Here is a 22,684-nt window from a genome sequence, read left to right on the forward strand (position 1 = left end):
TGTAACATATGTTGTATACATACTATACTATATTATTATTATTATCACATATTACTGTAGTACCTTAGTGTATTCTATACCGCTATACCATGTAAATATGTATAATGTTAACCACGTCATATACAATATTATTCTTTTTTGCTTTATTAATACAGACAACACAAGTATCATGACTTAATCACAGTACACATTATTCTGGTGTACACTGTGTACATCAATACTAGTTTTGTATACCTTTTATTTGATGAATTCTTATTTTTATTTTTACATTTCTATTTACATATTTCTTATTTCTGTGAAGCTGCTCTGGGGATCAATAAAGGTTTATTGTATCTTCTATGATCTTATCTTATATCTTAAATGATATTAATTATCTTTGAATATATTATCTTAAATGCTCTTATCCTAAATTAAATAATATTATATTAGCTTGAATTGTATTATCTAATGTTGAATGCTCTTAAAAACTATTTATTTGTATTATTCACAGATTAATAAAAGACATAATTCTGCTCCCTCTGCTCACTCTTGTCCTATTTTGCTTTATTCTTATAAAGTAGTTTCTTGTCGAAAGCCTCCATTAATCAGCACTCGTGTGGTTCTTACTTGTCTTGAAACTACATTTTCTCTTTGCATATTTCTCCATGATACGTTTTCATGAATTGACAGGCTGGAGCAAGAAGGAGCTTCATCAGGGACGTAACGACGACGAAACGTCTTCTACGGTCAATAACGTGCAGTGAAACAACAAAAGGACCAAACAGGAAGTACGTTCCTCAATGTGTTTATTGAGTAGTGAAGGACAGCATCTCGTCCTAGTCGTGCACACTGAAGACGACACACATTCACTCACAACCAGTTTCTCTTTTCTCTGACGTCAAACCATTTCTCATTTCCCTTTCTTCTGAAGTTAAAACGCTGCGTTACTTTGTTAAAACAGTTGTGTGTAAATGTGCGTGTCCATCAACACAAAGGTTACAGCTGAAATAAAGGACACACGTGAATATTAGTCGAACGCTACAAAGAGTTTTGAAGCTTTTTTTGTGGCTCCAGTTTGGCCCCCAATTTACTTTGGTGTCTTTTATTTTGGCGGTTTCCTGTATGTGTGTGTGCGTGCTATCCGACACGATTAGCTCGGGACAAAGTACGGCCTGATCTTCATGCTCATGGCCTTCAGCGAATACCAGCTCCCCTTCCAGTTCATCCACACCATGCCGTCGTCGGTGCCGTGCTTGGCCATTTGGCGCGTGTAGGCTCCGCCCATGTAGTATCGGCCGTTGGGATTGGCCGAGTGGCAGCGGTTGTACCACCAGCCGCCGCCGTCCTCCCTGGCGCACTGTTTGGAGGGATCCCCGGGGATCCTGGTTCAGGGAAACGGGGACAGAGAAAAGTGTTTAAAATATATGAAAAACCAGAGGGAGTGATGCAGGAATTTATTGTCGAGTTGGGGGAAATTTTAACGTGTGAATTTCTGCAGATGACCAATGGCAAAGTATCTTGATAGAGGAATTAAGCCTTTTTTAGCGAAAGAATGCTCCACACAAGAGAAATAGTTGTTAAATGAAAGGAGTCCGTGGTACAAATATGCAACTGTGTGAACTTGGCAATGACGTGTTATACGTTAGCAACAACTAGCTGTTGATTTCTTCAAACCCCACGATGGTGTATCTTTTAGAGTTAGTCAGCCGTGAGAATGTTTAGTTCACGTGAGCCTGGATAGCCGGTTCGTTTGGACTTGTTGGTGAACTGAACGGCCAGTGTTTTGGGGTTTAGTCACCAGCAGCAGGACACTCACCAGTTGTCGTTGTCTCTGTCGTAGGTGCTGAACATCATGCTGTTGTGAATGGTCATCGTGCGGTTTTCACCGAACAGTTCTGTGGAACCCTCCAGTAAAGAGTTGCCAGCGTTGCCGGAATAGCCGTTGACCGCCAGCAGGTAGTTGGCCGTCTCTGTCATGACGGTGAACTGGTGATACTGGGCATGGACCTACACGAAAGGTTGAGGAGTCGGAATCAAATTATCCAAAATACTAAATATGTTAGTTTAGCGTAAATACATTAGCAATAATGAAATATCGGTTAATATTAGAACTAAGACTTTTATTGCCACTATTCAATAACGTCTTTATTACTTTCTTACGACATAAAATACTGACTCTTTGATTTTATGTTGTTAGTTACAACTTGCAATACCATAACTCTTGTTCACAACATGTTACCACATACTGTACAGTGAGATTTACATTCATCTTTTCATTATGCTATACTGTGACTGTTTTTACATATTTCAACATGCTATGCTATGCTAGGACATTTCTTATAACATTTTTGTGACATAGTGATTCATTTCACTGAAACTCATTTTTCATTTAGTTGTGGAATTAAACCCTCGAGGAGAACTGACTCAGAAAAAAAACAGTCACCAAATTCCTATTTTTTTTTTTTGTCCTTAAAATTGCTTTTTTTTATCCGTCTAAAATCAAAAATATTTCTACTTAACTATCAGAAAAGATAAAGAAAAGTAGCAAATTCCAAAATTGTATAACCAAAAAAACTGAGAAAGTTTGGAATTTTTGCTTAAAAAATGACAAAAACCATTCCGAAAATATTTGCAGATAAACTTTCTTTTGATCACTTAATAATCTCTACTGTAAATAGACGTGTAGAGGACTCACTTTGGTTCCTGTCCAGTCCTCCATCTCAATGAGAACCTCAGTGGGGCCCATCTTGGTTAATTGACTAATATGATCATTGCCCAGCCAGTGTTCACCTGTCAGGTGACGGAGGAGAAAAGTACGCCAGTCAACCACAAATTACAGGAATGATGCTGGACATGAATATGTTGGTAACTGCAACTTATTTGGTGCTTATATTTTGCTGTCAAATAAATGTAGTGGAGTACAAAGTACAACACAATATAATAAATGTAGTGAAGTAGTCTTACAAAATAATCAAGCAAAGTACAACTACCTAACTAAATTGTACTCAAGTACCGTTCTTGAGTAAATGTACTCAGTTACTTCCCAACAATGGCTTCCACTCCCTCCAGCACCCTCTAGTGGTTTACGTTAAAAGTCTAACCTGGAGTCTCGCAGCGACCCTTGCCAGCATCGAAGGCGGTGTTGCCGAAACCGCGCCGATATTCGTCCCAGCGTCGGCCGAAGTCGACACTGCCATCAAGCCTGCTCTGGATGACAACCCATCCTGGGGGGGGGGGAGAAGGTCTCTTTTAAACACAGATTCCTCAAACAAAGGCCCAAAATATCCAAAGTATTAACAAACTAATCAGAAATGAAAGTTTAGGTGGCCTAACTGAGTTCTACTCTCACCTCCGTTCTGAGTGGTCTGATCACAGAAGACCTTGTATGGAGGTAACAAGGGGTCGGGCTGGATGAAGTACATCTGGGAGTCTTTTCCTCCACGACGATAGATGTCCTCACACTCCTTACCTGAATCACACAAGAGAACAAGTTCAGTTACTTTTGTGTTCTATCAAAAACTACAAGATTGGCGGTAGCCATCTTGGTTTTTGGTCATCGCATCTTGTTTTTTTCACAGGAAGTGATCATATCTGGACTGAGGAGGAGTGACGTAGAGACGCCGTATACGTCTCTGGTAGAGACCTGTCAATCACTGTGTAGCCCCGCCCCTAAAGCATCCCCTGCTTTATGGTCTGTGTGACTCTAAATGGACCATCATTTACTAAATGAACATCATGCTGTATTGAAGAAGACTTGAAACTAGAGATTGAGACCATAAACTCATGTTTACAATGTTTACTGAGGTAATAAATCAAGAGAGAAGTAGAGTCATTTTCTCATAGACTTCTATACAACCAGAAGAGTCGCCCCCTGGTGGACACTAGAGAGAGCTTCACTTTTCAGACCCAGAAGTTGTCGCCTGCGTATGTTGAACATTGCGACCTCTAGGGGTCACCACACTTACCAGACACCACCGGTATGGGACAGGTGGTCTTGCACGGTTCATTGCACTCCACTCTCTGGCCCTGGATGGCCTTCTCCAGCTTCTGGATCTTCAGCCTGATCTTGTCCAGGACCCCCTGCAGCCACACAGCACACAGTGCATTACATCAGGGGGTGTTGGTTTCACTAGATTAGTATATTGTATACATTCATTTTTGTTTCAGTCTTTCTCTGCAATAGATTCAAGCTCATCATCTATTTCTCTCCAAGATGATGCTTTACTTACAGCTAAAAACAAGAAACATTTCTTAATACATGAATGAGAGTGTCAGCTGATATTTACCTGTAGCACTCTGATGCTGGAGGGGAAGGTGGTGTCCACCGTCTCCTTGATGTAGGCGTGTTGTTCCTCCACCCGATCAGTGTACTGACTAACCACCCTGCTGTTGTCTGAGAGGCAGAGAAACAACATATTATGGGAAGGTTTCAGAGAAAGAAGGAACAATGTTAAAAATCTCTTTTGTTGTGCCTGTAAAACACTATTTGCACGTTTTTTCTCTTCACTGTATTTGTCGTTTTTGCCACAATGCTTTCACACAACACAAGTTCACCTTATCACTACGATGAGCATTCATTTAATGATAGAACTCACAACTTTCTGTGTATTAACATGTTTTACATTTAATACGTTTTAAACAACAACTACTACTCTCCTCTAAATATATTCTACTCTACCGCGATGCACTCTTTTGTAATAACTGCCTGAGATTGATTGACTCTGACGTGAACAACAGGAAAACAAAGTGGATCAAATACTTTGCTAAACAGTCGTCGTTCATGTATTCATATAAAGTGACGTAACTACTACCTCAAACAGAAACATCATCATTACAGATTTACCCAAAGAAGAAGAAGAAAACGTTCAGAAGAGCTCTTGAAGGCTCTCGTTTTATTGTAAACTATCAAAAAGATCACGAAGGCGTCCTGATTGGTTGAGCCTTCTGCACTTCGTAAACCATAATTTACCGACATTATCCGGCTGATCTCGAGTCAGACTCACCGCCGACGACCCTCTGCCTCTCCCTCAGAGAGTTGGAAATGCTGTTGACGTAGTTGAAGATGGTGTTGGAGGATCGGGACAACTCCTCCACCTGAGGCTTGAGTTCATTGATGCTCTGTGGAAAGAAATGGATGCAACAGGAAGTCAATCCACAATATGACAGCAAATGAATTCCATCTAATCTCACATTTTGAGTTAGAGCAATTTTGTCCTCCCATATTCCCTCATTGCTGAGATAAATAAAAGATAAAGTTCACTTTTTACCGTCTTGACGTTCCTCTCTTGCTTCAGCAGCACGGTCTTCAGCTCGCAGCCAGTGGGACACAAAACACCCTGATGGACGAGAGAAGCTCTGGTTAGGTGTCTGAATCAGTGACTGTGGGGGGGGGGGGGGGGGCATTGACTTCCTTCTATCCATGAACAGATTTATGGATTGGCAGATATCAAACCTGCTCCAGACACGTGAATCAATCTCAATATAATGTTTTAGTGGTCCAAACAAATGGCTTTTTCTGACATTGGAGTTTTGAGATTTGGGGAATTTGTTTCTTCAAATAAACGCCCCAAGAAGAAAGAAGAAAGAGATACGAACGTGCATCATAATCATCTCGACCAAAACAACAACGTGTAGTATTTTGAATACCAAAGTTTCTGCCTTTTGTTTTTTAGTTGTTATCCTGAAATGAACTGTAAACCTGGAACAACGGCGTCTACAAACGTGCGCTAATACTTTTGACATCGTCCATCAGAAACGTGACACAGACATGTGGAATGGGTGGAATGGGTGGAATGGGTGGTTTGGTGGGTGGGTGGGTGGAATGGGTGGAATGGGTGGAATGGGTGGGTGGGTGGGTGATCGTGTGCTGCGTCCTCCTACCATCTCCTCCGCGGCGTGCATGCATCCTCCTTCATCCGGCTGCTTCTCCTTCTCCTGCAGCTGCTGTCCTCCGACTGGAGCTGGGGTGGGCCGGCCGCGATACCTGGGACGAAAAAAGCAAACGGACGCTTCACCAAAAGAAAAATAATAATAATAATAATAACCGACTGGATCTGCAACAATGGAGCATATTTTATAAAATGACCACATATTCATTTTGAAAAACTATAGCTGCTAAAAAAGTGTATTGAAGTAAATATCACAATATTTGCTTCTGAAATGAAGTATAAAGTACTATCAAATGGAAATACTCAAGTACAGTATTGTGTAAATCAATTTGGTTTCCACCACTGTATTTATCTGACAGCTGTGGTTTTCAATATTTTAAGTCATATACTCATCTTCTAAATGCAGTTATAGATGAAATCATATAAAAGTATATTAAACACATTCATATTAGTTTAACCATTAAAATGAAACATTAATGCATCAGGAATGATAATCCAATAATATATTCATTAGGTCAGGTGTTCGTGTTTGAACGCACCTGCCGCCGCTGCTGATAGGGGGCGGGGCATAGCGGTTGCGGGTGTAGCTGTCCCCGCCCCTTGTCAGCGGACGGTGCCCACGAGCGTCTACGGTCCCGGCTTTGGTCTGAGGGGAGACGAGAGGGAACAGCACGTGAGGAAGGAATACAAAATACCAAAATAAATGTAATCCACGATACAAATCAAGCATTCTCTACTCACTGATTCATTCTTTGCAGGTGATGCCTTGTTGTCCAAAGATAAAAGAAAAATATTGCGACATATTAGAAGATTAAAATCCATTTTTCTTTAAAAGCTGCATTTGTTTGAGGACACTCTGTAATATGAATGCATTATTACTGTAATGTAATCTGGTGATGAAGATAAAGATGTGACATCTAACATGATGCACAGTGTCATAAATACACTTTAATACAATGACATCACAAAATAAGCGGCTGAAAGTGTAAAATGCCTTTTTTATATTTAGGAATGATTTATATTGAATCTGCTCTTAACAGAATATCTGACATTAAGGGGAGAAGCTCTAAGAACATGAACAGATATCACCATGATTATACTTACACGAAGACATTTTGTATTAAATTACAATCTGAAGTGTTAAATATGCAAATGAGGCGTTATGTAATGGTAATTTATGAGAAATCTACAGACGGAAATATAGAAGAATTAGTAAAATAAATGTTTTCTTTCCACTAATCTGAAAGAAAACGTGTTTTCACCTTAAAAATATTAATAATACACAATTAACAACATCATACAGGTCAGGAAGAGACAGTGAATTCATACAGTTTGTCATATTTTATGTTGAAGGAGTTTACATTACATATAAAAGGTGCTTTGGCCTTTTTTAGATTGTATTCGGTGAGTAAAGATTCAGTTAGAGATCATATCATTCATTTAAAAAATGAAATAACTTGGTTTGATTCATTGAAATATGTTTTAAACGATGATTCCACTCTAGGGTAACATTTAAATATTGTGATTAAAGGTCAAAGTTGAAGGAAGTCGTTGCAGTGAAGCACTCACCGTATCGTAGTCGTCATATTCCAGATTGTCTTGAGCCCAGACGGCGGACAGACACAGACACACACACACACACAGCAGCGTCCTCATCGTGATGAAGTTAACTCTTCCTCGTCTTCAGTGCGCCTTCACTCCTCCTCTCTGGCCCTGACATCTGATTCCTCCCGCTATTTATCCTGCGGCTCCACTTCTTATCGATCTGCTGCAGAGAAAAAACCAGAACAGTCAACATCAGCCGGGGACAGTTTACCCAAACCTGAGTCACCTGCTGCTCCCGGTCAGCCTGCTGGCGGAGGAAGCAAAGGGCAGAAGGACTGAAGCTCCACTGATGAGTCTGTTGGTGTGAGTCAGACACAACGTGTCCAACAGTACAGCTGTTCACTTGTGTTACTCATCTTTAAACTTCTACATGTACCACCTCAGTGTAGAAATACTCTTTTACCGGAAAACTCCTGCGTTTGACATTCTACTTGAGTAAAAGTACCTGCAGTATAAATCAGATACATTTTTTATCTCATGTACACAAAATAATATACAATATTTGTGCTATAAAATGTAATTAACGAGTAAATACAGCAGTATAATATTTCCCCTTTGAAAATGTAGTACCTCAGAAATGTTATAAAACTGCTAGATAGAGATACTACTGTATATTCTGAGACATTGAAAGTATTTTAATATTAGTAAATCATTGATATTGTTAATTAATCATTATTTGTAATGATTTTAGTAACATTCCTGTCGCATTGCTTGAACATGTTTGTTCACATTCTGGTTCTTGTTTGAATGAAATGTTCAAATTGTTTCTATTCTTTGCTTCGTCATCACAAATATCCCATAATAATGAAAACAACGTTTGTGTGCAATAAAAGATATGAATCAATCAACTGAGACCGTGACCTTTGATTAGAATATTTAACTTCAACGATCAGAATAAGAGTGAAACGTGTTTAAAGTTCATCTCCACTTTCTGGATTTCACAATCTGACAAACTTGTTCTAATAGTGACGATCGAGGACACGTCCTCTGTGTTTATTCAGATTTACTTATTATTTCATCTGCAACAGTAATCTTACAGTTAGAGATTTAAACGTGTCTCTAAGTGGAGTCAAGTAGTTTTAAACAAAGTATATTATTATATTATTAGGACTGCATGTTGGGAATGACTGAGTTACTCCATGACACAGTCAGCATGTGTCAGTATGTGAACAAACACTGACTTTAGTCTGATTCATGATGAATATTTCTCCTGAAACATATTTTAATTATTAGAGTCTCTGTTTAGATGCACTGAACACTGTTTCTGAGAGGAATAATTCTCCTCACAGTCAAAGCTGTTTTTGTTTTTTTCAGTTTGGTGACATTAGAACGATTGAGCAACAGTCCAGACGGGTACGCGGTGCAGCGTGATGAACTCAGTGTTGACCTTCTGTACACAACGTTGTGTGTTTTTGTGCTGTGTCCTAAATGAAACTTCAAACACGAGCTGCCTCTTTGAAAACTAGAAACTAGGAATAAAACTTGACTTTTTATCTCATCTCAGACAAGAATAAATATGTAAACATAGAGGTTTTTTTAATGTATGTATTTTTTTATTTTATTTGCGTTGTAATTTGAGGGCGAACACACACACTACACATTCAAAAGAAGAATGAATCAAACACCTTTACTCCTGCTTTCATTCATACTAACACAGCTACGTGTGCATCGATAGCTTTAATGATTTGAGGATCTCAATCCTTGGATTGGATTGACTTCGTCCAACAGGAGGTCATGCGTGTCGACACAGATACGAGATGGACCACAGGGAGTTCAGATGGATAGACCTGGACCAGATCTTGGCAGGTGGACTCGAAACCTTTGACGCATCTGTTCAAAAACGAAGTGAAACTCCAGCTGTTGGATCCGGCCGGTTTCACATCATCTTGGCACAAATGAAAGGGAGAGTCTTGTTGCAGGAGGTGTTGATCCACTTCTTGAGCACTGAAACACACAAAGATGATCAGAAAATATTGACTTCAAGCTGCACGTGCAAAGAAAACGTTCACCGACGTACGGTTGGCATGAATTAATGTTTTTTGAAGGTGAAAGTCAATTTAGTATTTAGTCGTGTTAGCACGCTGGATTTTTTTTGCGAAACAGAAAATGACGCACTAACGTCCGTTTAGAGTCAAACAGACCATAAAGCAGGGGATGCTTTAGGGGCGGGGCTACACGGTGATTGACAGGTCTCTACCAGAGACGTATACGGCGTCTCTACGTCACTCCTCAGTCCAGATGTGGTCACTTCCTGTTTGCTGGTTGCAAAAAAAACAAGATGGCGGCTGCTAAATTGCTGAACTCGAGGCTTGAAAACACCGGTTCTGCCAAGAGAAGTCAACGCTTCATGTGTTAAAGCTGCATTCTCTCTAGTGTCCACCAGGGGGCGACTCCTCTGGTTGTATAGAAGTCTATGAGAAAATGACTCTACTTCTCTCTTGATTTATTACCTCAGTAAACATTGTAAACATGAGTTTATGGTCTCAATCTCTAGTTTCAAGTCTTCTTCAATACAGCATGATGTTCATTTAGTAAATGATGGTCCATTTAGAGTCAAACAGACCATAAAGCAGGGGATGCTTTAGGGCGGGGCTACACAGTGATTGACAGGTCTCTACCAGAGACGTATACGCACTTCAACCAAAATGTACCGAGAGACTACAGGACGATATGATGAGAGGAAACAGCTGATTGTCTCTCATCATATACATTGATGCAAAAACACAATCTTCAAAAAGCAGAGCTCGGGTGGGATTTCCCAGGGTTGAGATATGTTTGCGTAGTTCATTACATCCATAATTCATCTGCAGACAGCGCTCGGTTTCATTCATCTGGTGCATCTGGAAGCCTCTGGCCCAGTTTTCATACTCAAACTTGTAGCCGTCACTCCACAGCCAAACAGCCAGCTGTGGATACGAAGACACAAACAAACAGACGTACAGTAAATGGAAAAAAATAAACTTAAAGTTTGTATTTTGTAGTTTTGCCATTTAGAAAAAATTCATTCTCCAACAAAAGACTTCCTTACATGAATGGCGTTGTTGCCGCCGATCCAGGTCAGGGGGAAATTGTAGGTGCCATCTTTGGTCAAAGACCGGAGGAAGTGGTCCTCCTCATAGCTGTGGACGGACGCCAGGTTGCCCCCTACAAACAGACAGTAATTCTGGAGAGGGGGGAGGAGAGACAGAGAGACAGAGAGACAGAGAGAGAGAGAGAGAGAGAGAGAGAGAGAGAGAGATTTCACACATTTGGTTTGGTTTGATTGGAAACGTGTGAGCGGTGTCGGTCCTCACCTCGGCTTCAATCCAAGTCTTGTTGCTGTTGATGAAGATGTAACAGTGGTCTTCAAAGTGGTCTTCAAAGTGGGACCAGCCGTACGGGCAGTAGTGATCTACACAAGAAAAGAAAAAACACATTTCTAATATTGTACTCACACTCACAATAAGTCTTTTAATAACACAATCTCCAGTTTGATTTTGAAGCTTTGAAGCATCTCTTGTTCTTTTACTGTAAACTGATTGATGTCATTGCATCATGAATATTAATATTCATAAAACAAACAATGAAACAATCTCTGTGACGATGCTATCAGACTTTGTACTGTTGTCAATAACACGGCCAACAGATGGCGCCAAACTCCATGTGAAATTTACTCAAGTGTAGATAAACTCCTGTCTCTCTTAATCATGTAGAAAAATGAATATATATATATATATAAATATATATAAATACACACAAACAAACAAGCTAAACATATATGCGAGATGCTTTCAACACAATAAAAGACCCTCAGTTGATATGAGAGGACACAAATGTTCAACACTAGAAAACAAATACTGCTTTACAAGTAAAAAACTCAAAAAGTACAGAAGTATTAACGTTAAAGTCAGTCTGAGGACTGATATATTATATTACTATAAACTATATATTTTTATTTTATATTATTTGTATTCTAATTGAAAATGTTTGTACTAAATCATATTATATTAAATCGTATTAAATTAAATCGATTTCAATAAATTTGAATTAAATTTGAATTTGAATAAATTTGAATTAAATTTGAATTTGAATAAATTTGAATACATTTAATTAAATTAACTTAACTTAAATCATGATAAACTAAATGACGAGATGTTCAGGTAGGATACCATATATTTAAAAAAATTAAGCTGAACATGGAAAACTAACATCTAAATACCTCAAACGTGTACTGAAGTGCAGTACTTGAGTAGATGTACTAGTTCCCGTGAGCGTCGCACTGCGGGACGTCCTGACCGTAGCCGGCGGGTTTGTGTTCTCGTACCTTTCATCATCATTTGGGTCGTGGTGTTGAGCGGGGCGGCCTGGCTGAGGGTCAGGAAGAAGCCGAGTACCAGAGACACGCTGAGGGCCTTCATGGTGGTGAGGATGAGGATGATGATGATGATGAAGAGGGAGGGTCGACTGTCAAAACACAGCAGCAAAAACTCTATTGAATAGAAGCAGTTACCTCTTTAATAGCCGAGGGTTTAACGTATTATTTATATGTATTATACATGAGGTACAGGAGGGAATCACTTTGTGTATGTCAGAAGGAAACACTCGTTATTCTACTACATGTATTTCCTTTTCCTGTATTTAAACCTCGCTGAGATTAAAATAACTCTTTGATTATTTTATTTGTAAGAACTCCGGCATAAAACTGTCACACACGACACAAGAGTGTCACAAACAAATATGTATAAACAGGTTTGAATAAAACAAAATCTATAAATACTGCAGCATAGTAACGCAGAGTTAATAAAGTACAATACTAGCCGGCAGTATTTCCCCCCGAAGACAAATTCCTTTTGATTTTCTGCACATGCATGTACACAACTTTGCAAGTTATACACAAAAAACACATGATATGATGTAATATTATAGATTAAACTAAACAGCAGGACATAAAGCAGTTAAAATAATATATATATATATACATATAAATGCATGCACACAGAGGAGCACATCAAATGAATGCATGAATGCATGAATAAAGTTTACCTGTCTCAGGATCAGCCGCTGTGTGTTGAGACGTCTCTGCTGCGTCGGCCTTTTTATCCTGCAGATCAGACGCGTCTGCTGAGTCATCGTTTTAGTTTCCCACGCAGATCTGAGGTCAGACTTTACCGGAGCAGACGTCTCCTCAGTCATGCATTGTATGTGTGTGTGATGTTATCACAGAGTTTCATGTTTCATCTTTTTATTACTCGGTCGGTCTCGTCTGCTTTTGCATTGTTTCCAATCTGGGTTGCAGATTGTTGTTTGACACCGATGGAGACTTGGCTGCATCACTTCATATCACATCCTCCAGCTCGAGCAACACAAGCTGTGTGTTGTTGTTTAAGGATCACAGCTAAACCCTCAGAAGGGGCGGGTTCAGTATCACCGCAGTAACCAAAGCCCCCCCACCTCAAAGAGAAGTCCAGATGGACACGGAGATCATTTTCCTCTATCTTTTCAAATTAAATTCTGTCCACATGAGCGGTCAGATGTGTATAAATCAAGACATAACTAGCTATAGCATGCTCAGAATCTTCTTCTCTGGACATGTGAGCGTTGTGGAGCCGTTGATTTGCGTTCTAGATATTTTACTAAACGAAAGGTGTTTGAGGAAAACATCCATTTTGAAAACTATTATTATTTTATATGGTCTCCAAACAGCATAATTGCTAAATGTTTCGATTGTACACAAACCCTATAGTGTGAGACTTTTGAGACCTTAAACATAATAGCACCCATGCAATGAGCCTTTATATGATTAAATAAAGATAATTAAGGCCTCGTCTACACATTTACAGATGTTTTAAACGCATGTTGTCCTCTATACACGTTGTCCTCTATACATGTTGTCCTCTATACATGTTGTCCTCTATACATGTTGTCCTCTATACATGTCGTCCTCTATCTATACATGTCCTCTATACATGTCATCCTCTATCTATACATGTCGTCCTCTATCTCTACATGTCGTCCTCTATCTATACATGTCGTCCTCTATCTATACATGTCCTCTATACATGTCCTCTATACATGTCCTCTATACATGTCGTCTTCTATCTATACATGTTGGCCTCTATACATGTCGTCCTCTATCTATACAAGTTGTCCTCTATCTATACATGTCCTCTATACATGTCGTCTTCTATCTATACATGTCGGCCTCTATACATGTCGGCCTCTATACATGTCGTCCTCTATGTCGGCCTCTATACATGTCGGCCTCTATGTTGCCCTCTACACATGTCGTCCTCTATACATGTCGGCCTCTATGTCGGCCTCTATACATGTCGTCCTCTACACATGTCGGCCTCTATGTCGTCCTCTACACGTCGTCCTCTATACATGTCGGCCTCTATACATGTCGTCCTCTACACATGTCGGCCTCTATGTCGTCCTCTACACGTCGTCCTCTATACATGTCGGCCTCTATGTCGGCCTCTATACATGTCGTCTTCTATACATGTCGGCCTCTACACATGTCCTCTATACATGTTGTCCTCTATACATGTCGGCCTCTATACATGTCCTCTATACATGTTGTCCTCTATACATGTCGGCCTCTATACATGTCGGCCTCTATACATGTCGTCCTCTATACATGTTGGCCTCTATACATGTCGGCCTCTATACATGTCGGCCTCTATACATGTTGTCCTCTATACATGTCGGCCTCTATACATGTCCTCTATACATGTCGTCCTCTATACATGTCGGCCTCTATACATGTCGGCCTCTATACATGTCGGCCTCTATACATGTCGGCCTCTATACATGTCGGCCTCTATACATGTCGGCCTCTATACATGTCGGCCTCTATACATGTCGGCCTCTATACATGTCGTCCTCTATACATGTCGGCCTCTATACATGTCGGCCTCTATACATGTTGTCCTCTATACATGTTGTCCTCTATACATGTCGCCCCCTTCTCAGAACCCAGATTGTGGAAGGGAAGAAGCTTTTCACTGTTTGTTCTTCAGAGGGCATCGTGAGAGCCAAAGGCCAGACTTTTAAATCAGATTGATCAGATGTTTACAGTTAACTTCTGCTCTAAATTGTGTCATCGTGGAGTTGTAGTCTGTATCCTGTTTTAATGGGCGTATCAGCCACCTTGTGACAGCGATTAAAGGATTTAAAGTATTATCAGCTCTTCTGTCATTCATACGTTCCTTTTTCTTCCGCTTTTAAAGGACCGTGGAGTTCTTCATGTATGTGAACATTGACGTCTCTCTGAATGGGGTCGAAGGGGAAGTGTTGGCTGGAGCAGAAACCAGAGCCTGAGCAGACGTCCCTGTGGTCACGGTCCTGAACGTACAGCGGTGACAGTGTGATGTAACAGAAAGCACATGCAAGATAATACAACAATGAGTCATAATCAATAAGGAGTTCAACGTAATTCTTCAAATAGACATCACACTTTAGCACAAAAGTCATTCTCTTTTAACGATTGCTCATCTGATATTTCCTCATTCTGATGTCATTGGACCGTATAGAAGTTAAAGAATATGCAAAAGATCTTTTCATGCACTGGTGCATTTTCACAAACACACAGGATTTCATGCTCACTACCTCTTTTCAGGCTTCCAGCTGTCAGCCTCAACTTTCTACTTCCTCTCCTAACAGCCGTGAAGCTACTTCACTCCTTCTCTTGTCTTTTCTCATCTTAGAGAATCAGTAAAGCAAAGCTCACCTTCCTAGAACACAACATGAAAATTCATTTATTTAGTTTTTTAACATGCCGTCATGTCTGAAAGTTTGACTCGATTGTCATAATTTTTCCGTTATATGACAGCAGAAGTCGTCCGGTTGTTTCACAGATCATTTACAGAATGAAGGAAACACACGAGGGCTATAAAACACAGTGAACTCTGACACACACACAAATATATATACAGTATATATATATATATACAGTATATATATATATATATATATATATTATAATAAATATATAACTTATTTCTAACATGTAACAAAGAAGAAATAAATCTCAGTAAATAATAATGATAATGCTAATAATAACTTGTTTAGACCCTCACGCTCCACAAACGTGCCGTATGAGCATGAAGTTCATAAGAGTCAGAATAAAATGTTCAGGACTTCCTCTTTTGTTCCTCACTGAGTTTCTTTCACTCAGCGCGTCTCCTCTTGATGCCCGTTCACGTTGCTGCTCTGTTCACTACTTCATCCACTCGATCACTTTCCTTCCCAGCGGAATGGGACAGCCGAGCAACCTTCGCTCCACCTTCCTCCTTCTCCTCCTCTTCCTCGCCCCGGGCTGGGGTCAGAGGCCGTCCTGCGATCGCTGCGACCTGCGACTCTTCTGCAACTGCTCCCACGGCGGATTGACCCGTGTCCCCACGGTAACAGACGGCGCCCTGACTCTCGATCTGTCCTTCAACATCATCACCGCGGTGACGGGGGATGACCTGACGGGACACGCGAGACTGGGGTCTCTGAGTCTCCATGGTAACGTTGATTAACAGGCAGAAGGATAGATCAAAGGCTTTTCTGTAACATGAGGCATGAGCAGGAAATGTGAGATTCACTTCTTCACCGTAACACACTCATTGAGGAGTCACGACACGTGTTCTGTCAACATCTGTGTTTAAGTGGATTTCTGTATTAGTCAGACTTTATTTGTCAAGATTATATAATTATATATATATAAAATTATATATTAATATTTATGTATATATTGATATTTACATATATTTATTTATATTTATTGATATTTATGTATATTTATATGTATGTATATGTTGGAGGTTAGATTGTTTTGTCATTTACAATTAGTTTAACATTAATCTACAAATAAATTGATTTCTATTGATTAGCGTTAAATATAATATTTGCTATCTTTAACGCTAATATAATGAATAAAAGGTTTTGAGATGTATACATTACAATATAAATGACAAAACAATCTTACCTCCAAGCTCCATTCAGTAGCTGTTCTGGAGCTTTTGGTCATTTCACATGGTCTTCATCGGTCATGATGGAACTGAAGATGTTCACGCTCAGGACTTCTCGTCCATGTTTTGCCGTGCCTAAAGGTCAAGAATGAACTTTGAAACCGTAGCTTTTAAAGGAGGATTCAGGGGGATCTACTGGCAGCAATGTAATCTAACATTCATAAGTATGTTTTCATTAGCGTCTGATCACCTGGAACTAAGAATCCTTGTGGTTTCATTCGCTTAGAATGAGCCCGGCACATCTACATAGGGAGCGTAATTGACATTGGACAATGATGACATATGACTGAGTCACTCATCAGGACAGGGATTCTTTAGCCCTCCTCCTGCCGACTCTGCCATCTAGAGGCTGTCCAGGTTTTTAAAAGTAAACAGACTCACAGGTGGAGGAATAAAACACCGCTTGCACTCCTTAGCCACGAGGATCTTCTCTGCAAGGCATCACCGCAACAATAATAACGTTAATGAGAATTGATGATAATCAGTGGTCCACTGATTGAGCCCTGTGGAACCCCTAGAATGCCGGATGCTTTTACATGTCGATATTACTGTCCTCCAGGTAACAAACTAGCTGTGATCCATCCGACAGCGTTTGACTCTCTGTGGAGCCTGGAGGAGCTAGATCTGTCTGACAACCGGCTGACAGCTCTCAACCACAGATGGTTCAGCAAGCTAGGAGCTCTACAGGAGCTCAACCTGCTCCACAACCCCTACAGGTAAAGCACTCGGGTTACAGTTCAAAGACCGAGCAGTGACAACGCAAATCACATTTGATGTTCGTGGTTTGTGTGTCTCGTGTCCTCCAGCTGCCTGGGTTCTCCTCCAGTGTTTCAGAGGCTGGTCAGGCTGAGGAGGCTGGGGTTTGGAGGTCCTGCTCTGGAGGAGCTAAAGAGAGGAGATCTGTCTGGAGTCACTCAGCTGGAGGAGCTCACTGTGCACGCCAACAACCTGACGAGGTGAAGGACTGACACTGTTTGTGTGTGTTTGTGTTGTTGCACGAGAGTCAAATGTCCTAAAAAGGAAAAGAAATGTATGTATATATATATATATATATATATGTATATATATTACACTGGCAGACAGCACAGAACATTCGTGACTGTGTAGCCACTTCAAATATAATTTATTCTAATGTTTTATAAGAGAAAATACCAAAACATAAAATACCAAAACATGAGAAGAGCTGATGCAGCTGATTCTGGAGTTTGAAGAGTCAAATTTGGTGAGGTATGGATCCTCTCGGCCCTGTCATTTGTGATAACATCACATTATCCACATTAAGCAAATTGATTATGAATGCAGATGATTATGGAAAGTATAACGTATAAGCAAGATCAAATATAAGGTTGGTGTCAAAATATTAAAAGGGCATCGGCTCCATGCGGTGGGGCACCAGCATGCAGAAAGTACGCTAGAGGGAACCTCATCATGCTTTTTCCACTGGAGGAACATCCTAGAGGGAACCTCATCATGTTTTCTCCACTGAGCATCCTAGAGGGAACTCATGTTTCCTCCACTGAAAGGGCGTTTTAGTGGGCTTTTCATCAGGTTTTCTTCAATGGAAGGGTATCCTAGAGGGCTCTTTATCACATTTTCTCCATTGGATGGGCACTCTAAAGGGCACTTCATTGTGTTTTCTCTGATGGAAGGGCATCGTAGAGGGCCGTTTTTCATGTTTTATCAACCAAAGGGGCATCCAAGAGGGCACTTTCGCTGCGGTTGTAACTGTAAGGACCAAAGACTGCAGCACTGAATATTGAATCCACAGTCTGCCCTTCCCTTTAAAGGATCTTACTATTCCCCATCTTCCACTTAACCTCTCCTCTCTCTCTCTCTCTCTCTCTCTCTCTCTCTCTCTCTCTGCAGGTACGAAACCGGTACTCTAGCGGACGTTTGGCCGCTAGGTCGTGTCACATTGAGCCTCCACGGTCCATTTTTAACGAACATAGCCTTAGCCTCGGCTGTGCTCGGGGACGTGTCATACCCTGAGACGTGGCTTATTCTGGAAGATCTCCATCTGATGAGGAATCAGTCTATTCAGCCCTCCAGAGAGGTGGCCAGGAGGAGAGTCAGGTCTGTCCACAATCTCTTTTTCTTTAATACTCGCGTTCATGCAGAATTCCTAATGAAGCACTGATGAACACAATGATAGGGCTGAGAGGGCACTCGATGCTGTATTAGTGTGAAACTCTAAATAATAAGAAAGTGCCTGAACATAAGAGAAAAATAATAAAGAGACGTACCCCTTACTCCTCTACTTTCTCCATTTCAATGACTTGTTGTACATCGGTACTGTCACTATATCCTGACAGTATATGGGACAGACAATCTGTGAGAACAGTCAGGTTCCTCTGCCTTCTCTTAGTGCTCTTAATGGCACTTGGAATAGAGAATGTGAGACATGCAGTATTTAAATATAACATTTCAGTAAATTTGTAATACAAAAAACAATTGTCTTAATGAATGTAATCAACAGGGGAAGGTTAAAGGCGTTATACATTATATACATTTTTGGGGTGTAAAAATGTCAAATCGGTTTGGCAGACATACCAACCAGTCGCTCCTCTATGATGTCACTCTTCAGGAAAATGACCTTCCGCAACGTCTCTGTGTCCGATGAGGCCATTGTTGACTTCCTGGTGGCGGTGGATGGGGCGCCGCTCAACTCCTTGTCCATTGACGGCGCCACACTGACAGGCGATGGCAGGTAGGAAACCAGCACGGCAGCACGATCTGGCAAATTCAGTGACGCAAACTTCCCTGCTAGATTTAGAGACTTTTTGTCAAAAGTCATGAACGAGCTGCGAATGTACATACCTACTGGGTAGTTTAATGGTTTGTTGTTTCTCCGTTGGTGTTAGGTGGGAGCGAGCCAGATGGACCGACCATAAAAGCATTGACGAGTTCTTTATACGAAACGCCGTGGTGCTGAAAATCTTTCAGTTTGCCTCCCTTCTGCAGCTGCAGTTTCTGCTGCAGTACCCCAGGAAATTGTCCGTCATAAATAGTCAGGTAAGGACGGTGTTATCTGTCTAGTGCGATAGCTACATAAATCCACTACATAGCTGGAGCAAGGAGTCCCGATTGAAACTAGGAGTGTGGTTTTAAAGTCAGAACTTTTACCCTCAGGTGTTTGTGTTGCCCTGTCTCACGTCCCGCCTGCTCGTGAACCTGCAGTACCTGGACCTGTCCGACAACCTGCTGACTGACCTGACTCTGGTGGAGACACTGTGCGATGGAGACGGCACTCTGAAGGGCCTCCGAGTTTTGAACCTCAGCGGAAACGCTCTGAAGGTGCCATTGTGAAACTTGAAAAAAACGTCTTTATTTTTTGTGGATTTTCTGTTCATTTGTATCAGATGTTTACTTCCTAGCTACAAAGAAGTCCAGCCAGTGGAAACACAAGCAAACTCTGGTTGTACTTGAGAGACAATGTGTTGTTTAACCACAGAGGAGTAGTACTCCTACTGACTAGTAAACTGATCATCACAAGTAAAATCACTGAGGTGCCAATAAAGTATAAATCCAAGAATACGTTAAAAAAAGAGGCCCCAGGTTTGAAGAAGAATACCTGCTTCCTGAAGACTCGTCTGCCTCTGTCTTCTCTGCTGTCCAGTCTTTGTCCACGATGAGCCAGCAGGTGACAAAGCTCTCCAAACTGACCCACTTGGACATCAGCCGGAATGGATACAGCTCCATGCCCCAGGGCTGCTCCTGGCCCTCCACCCTGCGATACCTCAACATCTCCAGGGCCAAACTTACTACTATCACCCCCTGTCTACCTGCAACTCTGGAGGTACTGAAAGTGGACCATGTAGTAATCCTAACAGTCGACCTGACACACACACTGCAGCAAACAACACTTTTATCTTGTGCTTTATCACATACAGGTATTGGATCTGAGCAACAACGACCTCAAGGGCTTCATCCTGGTCCTGCCTGCCCTGAGAGAGCTCCACCTCTCTGGGAATAAGTTACTGAGGCTGCCCCCTGGATGGCTGTTCTCCAATCTGCAAACACTGACAATACAGGTAAGGACCAATCACTCAATCATACATTTCTTCTTCCAGTCCTCTTTGTATTCCCCCAGTGTGACCCCAGTGTGTTCTCCCACAGTCGAACACCCTGAACATGTTCGACCGGTCGGACCTCCAGTCGTACAGGCGGCTCCAGGACCTCCAGGCGGGTCAGAACAAATTTGTCTGCTCCTGTGACTTCGTCTACTTCCTCCAGTCGGCCGTTCAAGGAGGTGGAGGTGTGCATTTGACAGATGGAGAGGAGAGCTACGTCTGCGACTCTCCTCTCTACCTGCAGGGGGAACCGGTGGGTCGAGTCCAACTCTCAGTTGTCGTGTGCCACCGGGTTTTGTTTGTGTCCGTGAGCTGTGGGGCGGCGCTGGTTGTAGGGATACTGGTGTGTGTCCTGCTGTGGCGCCTCCATGTGTTCTGGTACCTCAAGATGACGTGGGTGTGGCTGAGGGCCAAGCGTAGCTCCCGGGGACGGCGGCAACGCAGAGATGGAGCGGGAACGGAGGAGTTGCTGTCCTACGACGCCTTTGTGTCCTACAGCGAGAGAGATGCGAGCTGGGTGGAGAACTTCTTGGTACCTGAGCTGGAGGAGCCAAGGTAATGTTGATCTATATCTTTAAAACATAGTAACGTTTTACCATTTGTTTATCCCTTTGTTAGTTAGCAAAAGCTCAAAAAGTACTTACCTTTCAGTGAACCTTGGTAAAAAAGTGAAGCACCACCATGTGGCATTTCTGAGGTACTTTGCTTTTTGGGTCTTACTCGTATATCTTACGATTGAGGTAAACTTGATTTAAAGTTAAAGTTTGGTACAAGACGATGAGCAGAGTCCACATACATTTTTAGTCACGAGGACTTTTGGAAATTTCAGATTTTTGGCAAATTACCATTCCAATAAATTTACTGCGATATTTACCAGATTAAAACATTACCTTCTCTCTGGTTTATACTCCAGGGAGAGCGATGAAGACTCTGTGAACCACAGCGCCCCCCGGCCTCTGACCCTGTGCCTCCACAAGCGGGACTTCCTTCCTGGACAGTGGATTGTGGACAACATCATGAGCGCCATGGAGCGCAGCCGGCGCACCGTCTTCATCCTCTCCGAGAATTTTGTCCAGTCGGACTGGTGCCGCTACGAGCTGGACTTCTCCCACTTCCAGCTGTTCGATGGCAGTGCCGGCGGAGACGCGGCCATCTTGGTCCTGCTTGAACCGCTGTCCAAGGACGACATCCCCAAACGCTTCTGCACACTGCGCAAACTCATGAGCTCCAACACCTACCTGGAGTGGCCTCAGGAGGAGGAGAGGAGTGGGGAGTTCTGGAGGAAACTCCGCCACGCTTTGAGAGGAGAGGAAGATGAGGATGACTGAGAGAGAAAGACAGAGTGGTCGGCTCTCATCAGATCATTCTGGTTTCTTCCACCCTTTGTAGATTTAAGGGTTTGATCAACTCAACTTTGTTCAAATAATAATGTAAAAGAAAACAGCTGATGAACGACGAAATAAAATTGTTTGCATAACATAGATCCCATTGTCTTCTTTTTAGTAATACATTCTTTTAATTAATAAAATCCTTTAAAACTTGTAATGCATTTAATATCTGTAACCTTAAAAAGATTGAGAAAAACTGACCTTTGCCTGAACTGCACAACAATCAACCACCCTTTATAATGATCTAAATCAATTAAAAGTTAGAATAGACCTTAAACTTGCATTAAAAGTAAAGGTGTATTGCAGCTTCATTTGTTGGTAGTGTGGTGAGATGGCCACTTGGGGAAGCTGTTGGCTTGTGATTGCTGCTACAACCTGAGGACGCAGTCAGAGGAGTGAAACTGATTTTGGGATTTTTCCAAAAAAGCTCTTTTATTGATTCTAAATGATGCAGAAGCAGGCCTAAACTCTCCCAAATCATATCACAACATGTCAGCAGTCCTTTTAAAAAAGAAATTGGCTTTGCTAAAGTGAAGTATGCCTGAGAAATCAAGGTCAGCTGAGGTCAGCCAACGTCAATTCTGATTTTGGAAGTAGCACAAATAGCTGTTTTATTGGACTTTTATATACTATATAACTCTATATTTCACTTCTTTTATCACTAATAGTGTTCAATCTATCTAATACAGCAGTTTGGCATCATTTGGAGAACTTTGGCTATATAAAAACCTGTAAAATATGGCTCATTTTCGTCAGAA

The 22,684-nt window shown here is 41.4% G+C and overlaps 3 protein-coding genes across 3 annotated transcripts; 1 reads left to right on the forward strand and 2 right to left on the reverse strand.

The window, feature by feature from the left end:
- Positions 1 to 775: 775 nt before the first annotated feature.
- Positions 776 to 7,571, reverse strand: fgb (fibrinogen beta chain). Its single transcript, XM_079185174.1, has 13 exons — positions 7,437 to 7,571; positions 6,609 to 6,632; positions 6,407 to 6,513; positions 5,860 to 5,962; positions 5,247 to 5,315; positions 4,983 to 5,097; positions 4,266 to 4,372; positions 3,945 to 4,059; positions 3,329 to 3,448; positions 3,081 to 3,203; positions 2,675 to 2,769; positions 1,796 to 1,986; positions 776 to 1,361 (listed from the first exon to the last, which is right to left on the reverse strand). The coding sequence occupies exons 1-13, from the start codon at positions 7,521 to 7,523 to the stop codon at positions 1,130 to 1,132; spliced, it is 1,488 nt and encodes a 495-aa protein (XP_079041300.1). The 5' UTR covers positions 7,524 to 7,571; the 3' UTR covers positions 776 to 1,129.
- Positions 7,572 to 9,023: 1,452 nt separating this feature from the next.
- Positions 9,024 to 11,910, reverse strand: eslec (eosinophil lineage-specific marker). Its single transcript, XM_079185005.1, has 5 exons — positions 11,776 to 11,910; positions 10,766 to 10,863; positions 10,501 to 10,635; positions 10,264 to 10,378; positions 9,024 to 9,416 (listed from the first exon to the last, which is right to left on the reverse strand). The coding sequence occupies exons 1-5, from the start codon at positions 11,867 to 11,869 to the stop codon at positions 9,349 to 9,351; spliced, it is 510 nt and encodes a 169-aa protein (XP_079041131.1). The 5' UTR covers positions 11,870 to 11,910; the 3' UTR covers positions 9,024 to 9,348.
- A 3,766-nt stretch (positions 11,911 to 15,676) lies between these two features.
- On the forward strand, positions 15,677 to 21,998 carry LOC306715012 (toll-like receptor 2 type-2). The gene is made up of 11 exons (XM_079185229.1): positions 15,677 to 15,962; positions 17,028 to 17,184; positions 17,275 to 17,424; positions 18,335 to 18,541; positions 19,053 to 19,175; positions 19,330 to 19,480; positions 19,598 to 19,762; positions 20,085 to 20,264; positions 20,359 to 20,499; positions 20,585 to 21,093; positions 21,452 to 21,998. The coding sequence occupies exons 1-11, from the start codon at positions 15,710 to 15,712 to the stop codon at positions 21,864 to 21,866; spliced, it is 2,451 nt and encodes an 816-aa protein (XP_079041355.1). The 5' UTR covers positions 15,677 to 15,709; the 3' UTR covers positions 21,867 to 21,998.
- The last annotated feature ends 686 nt before the right edge of the window (positions 21,999 to 22,684 follow it).

Source organism: Pholis gunnellus (genome assembly GCF_910591455.1).
Source record: "Pholis gunnellus genome assembly, chromosome: 23".
NCBI lineage: Eukaryota > Metazoa > Chordata > Actinopteri > Perciformes > Pholidae > Pholis > Pholis gunnellus.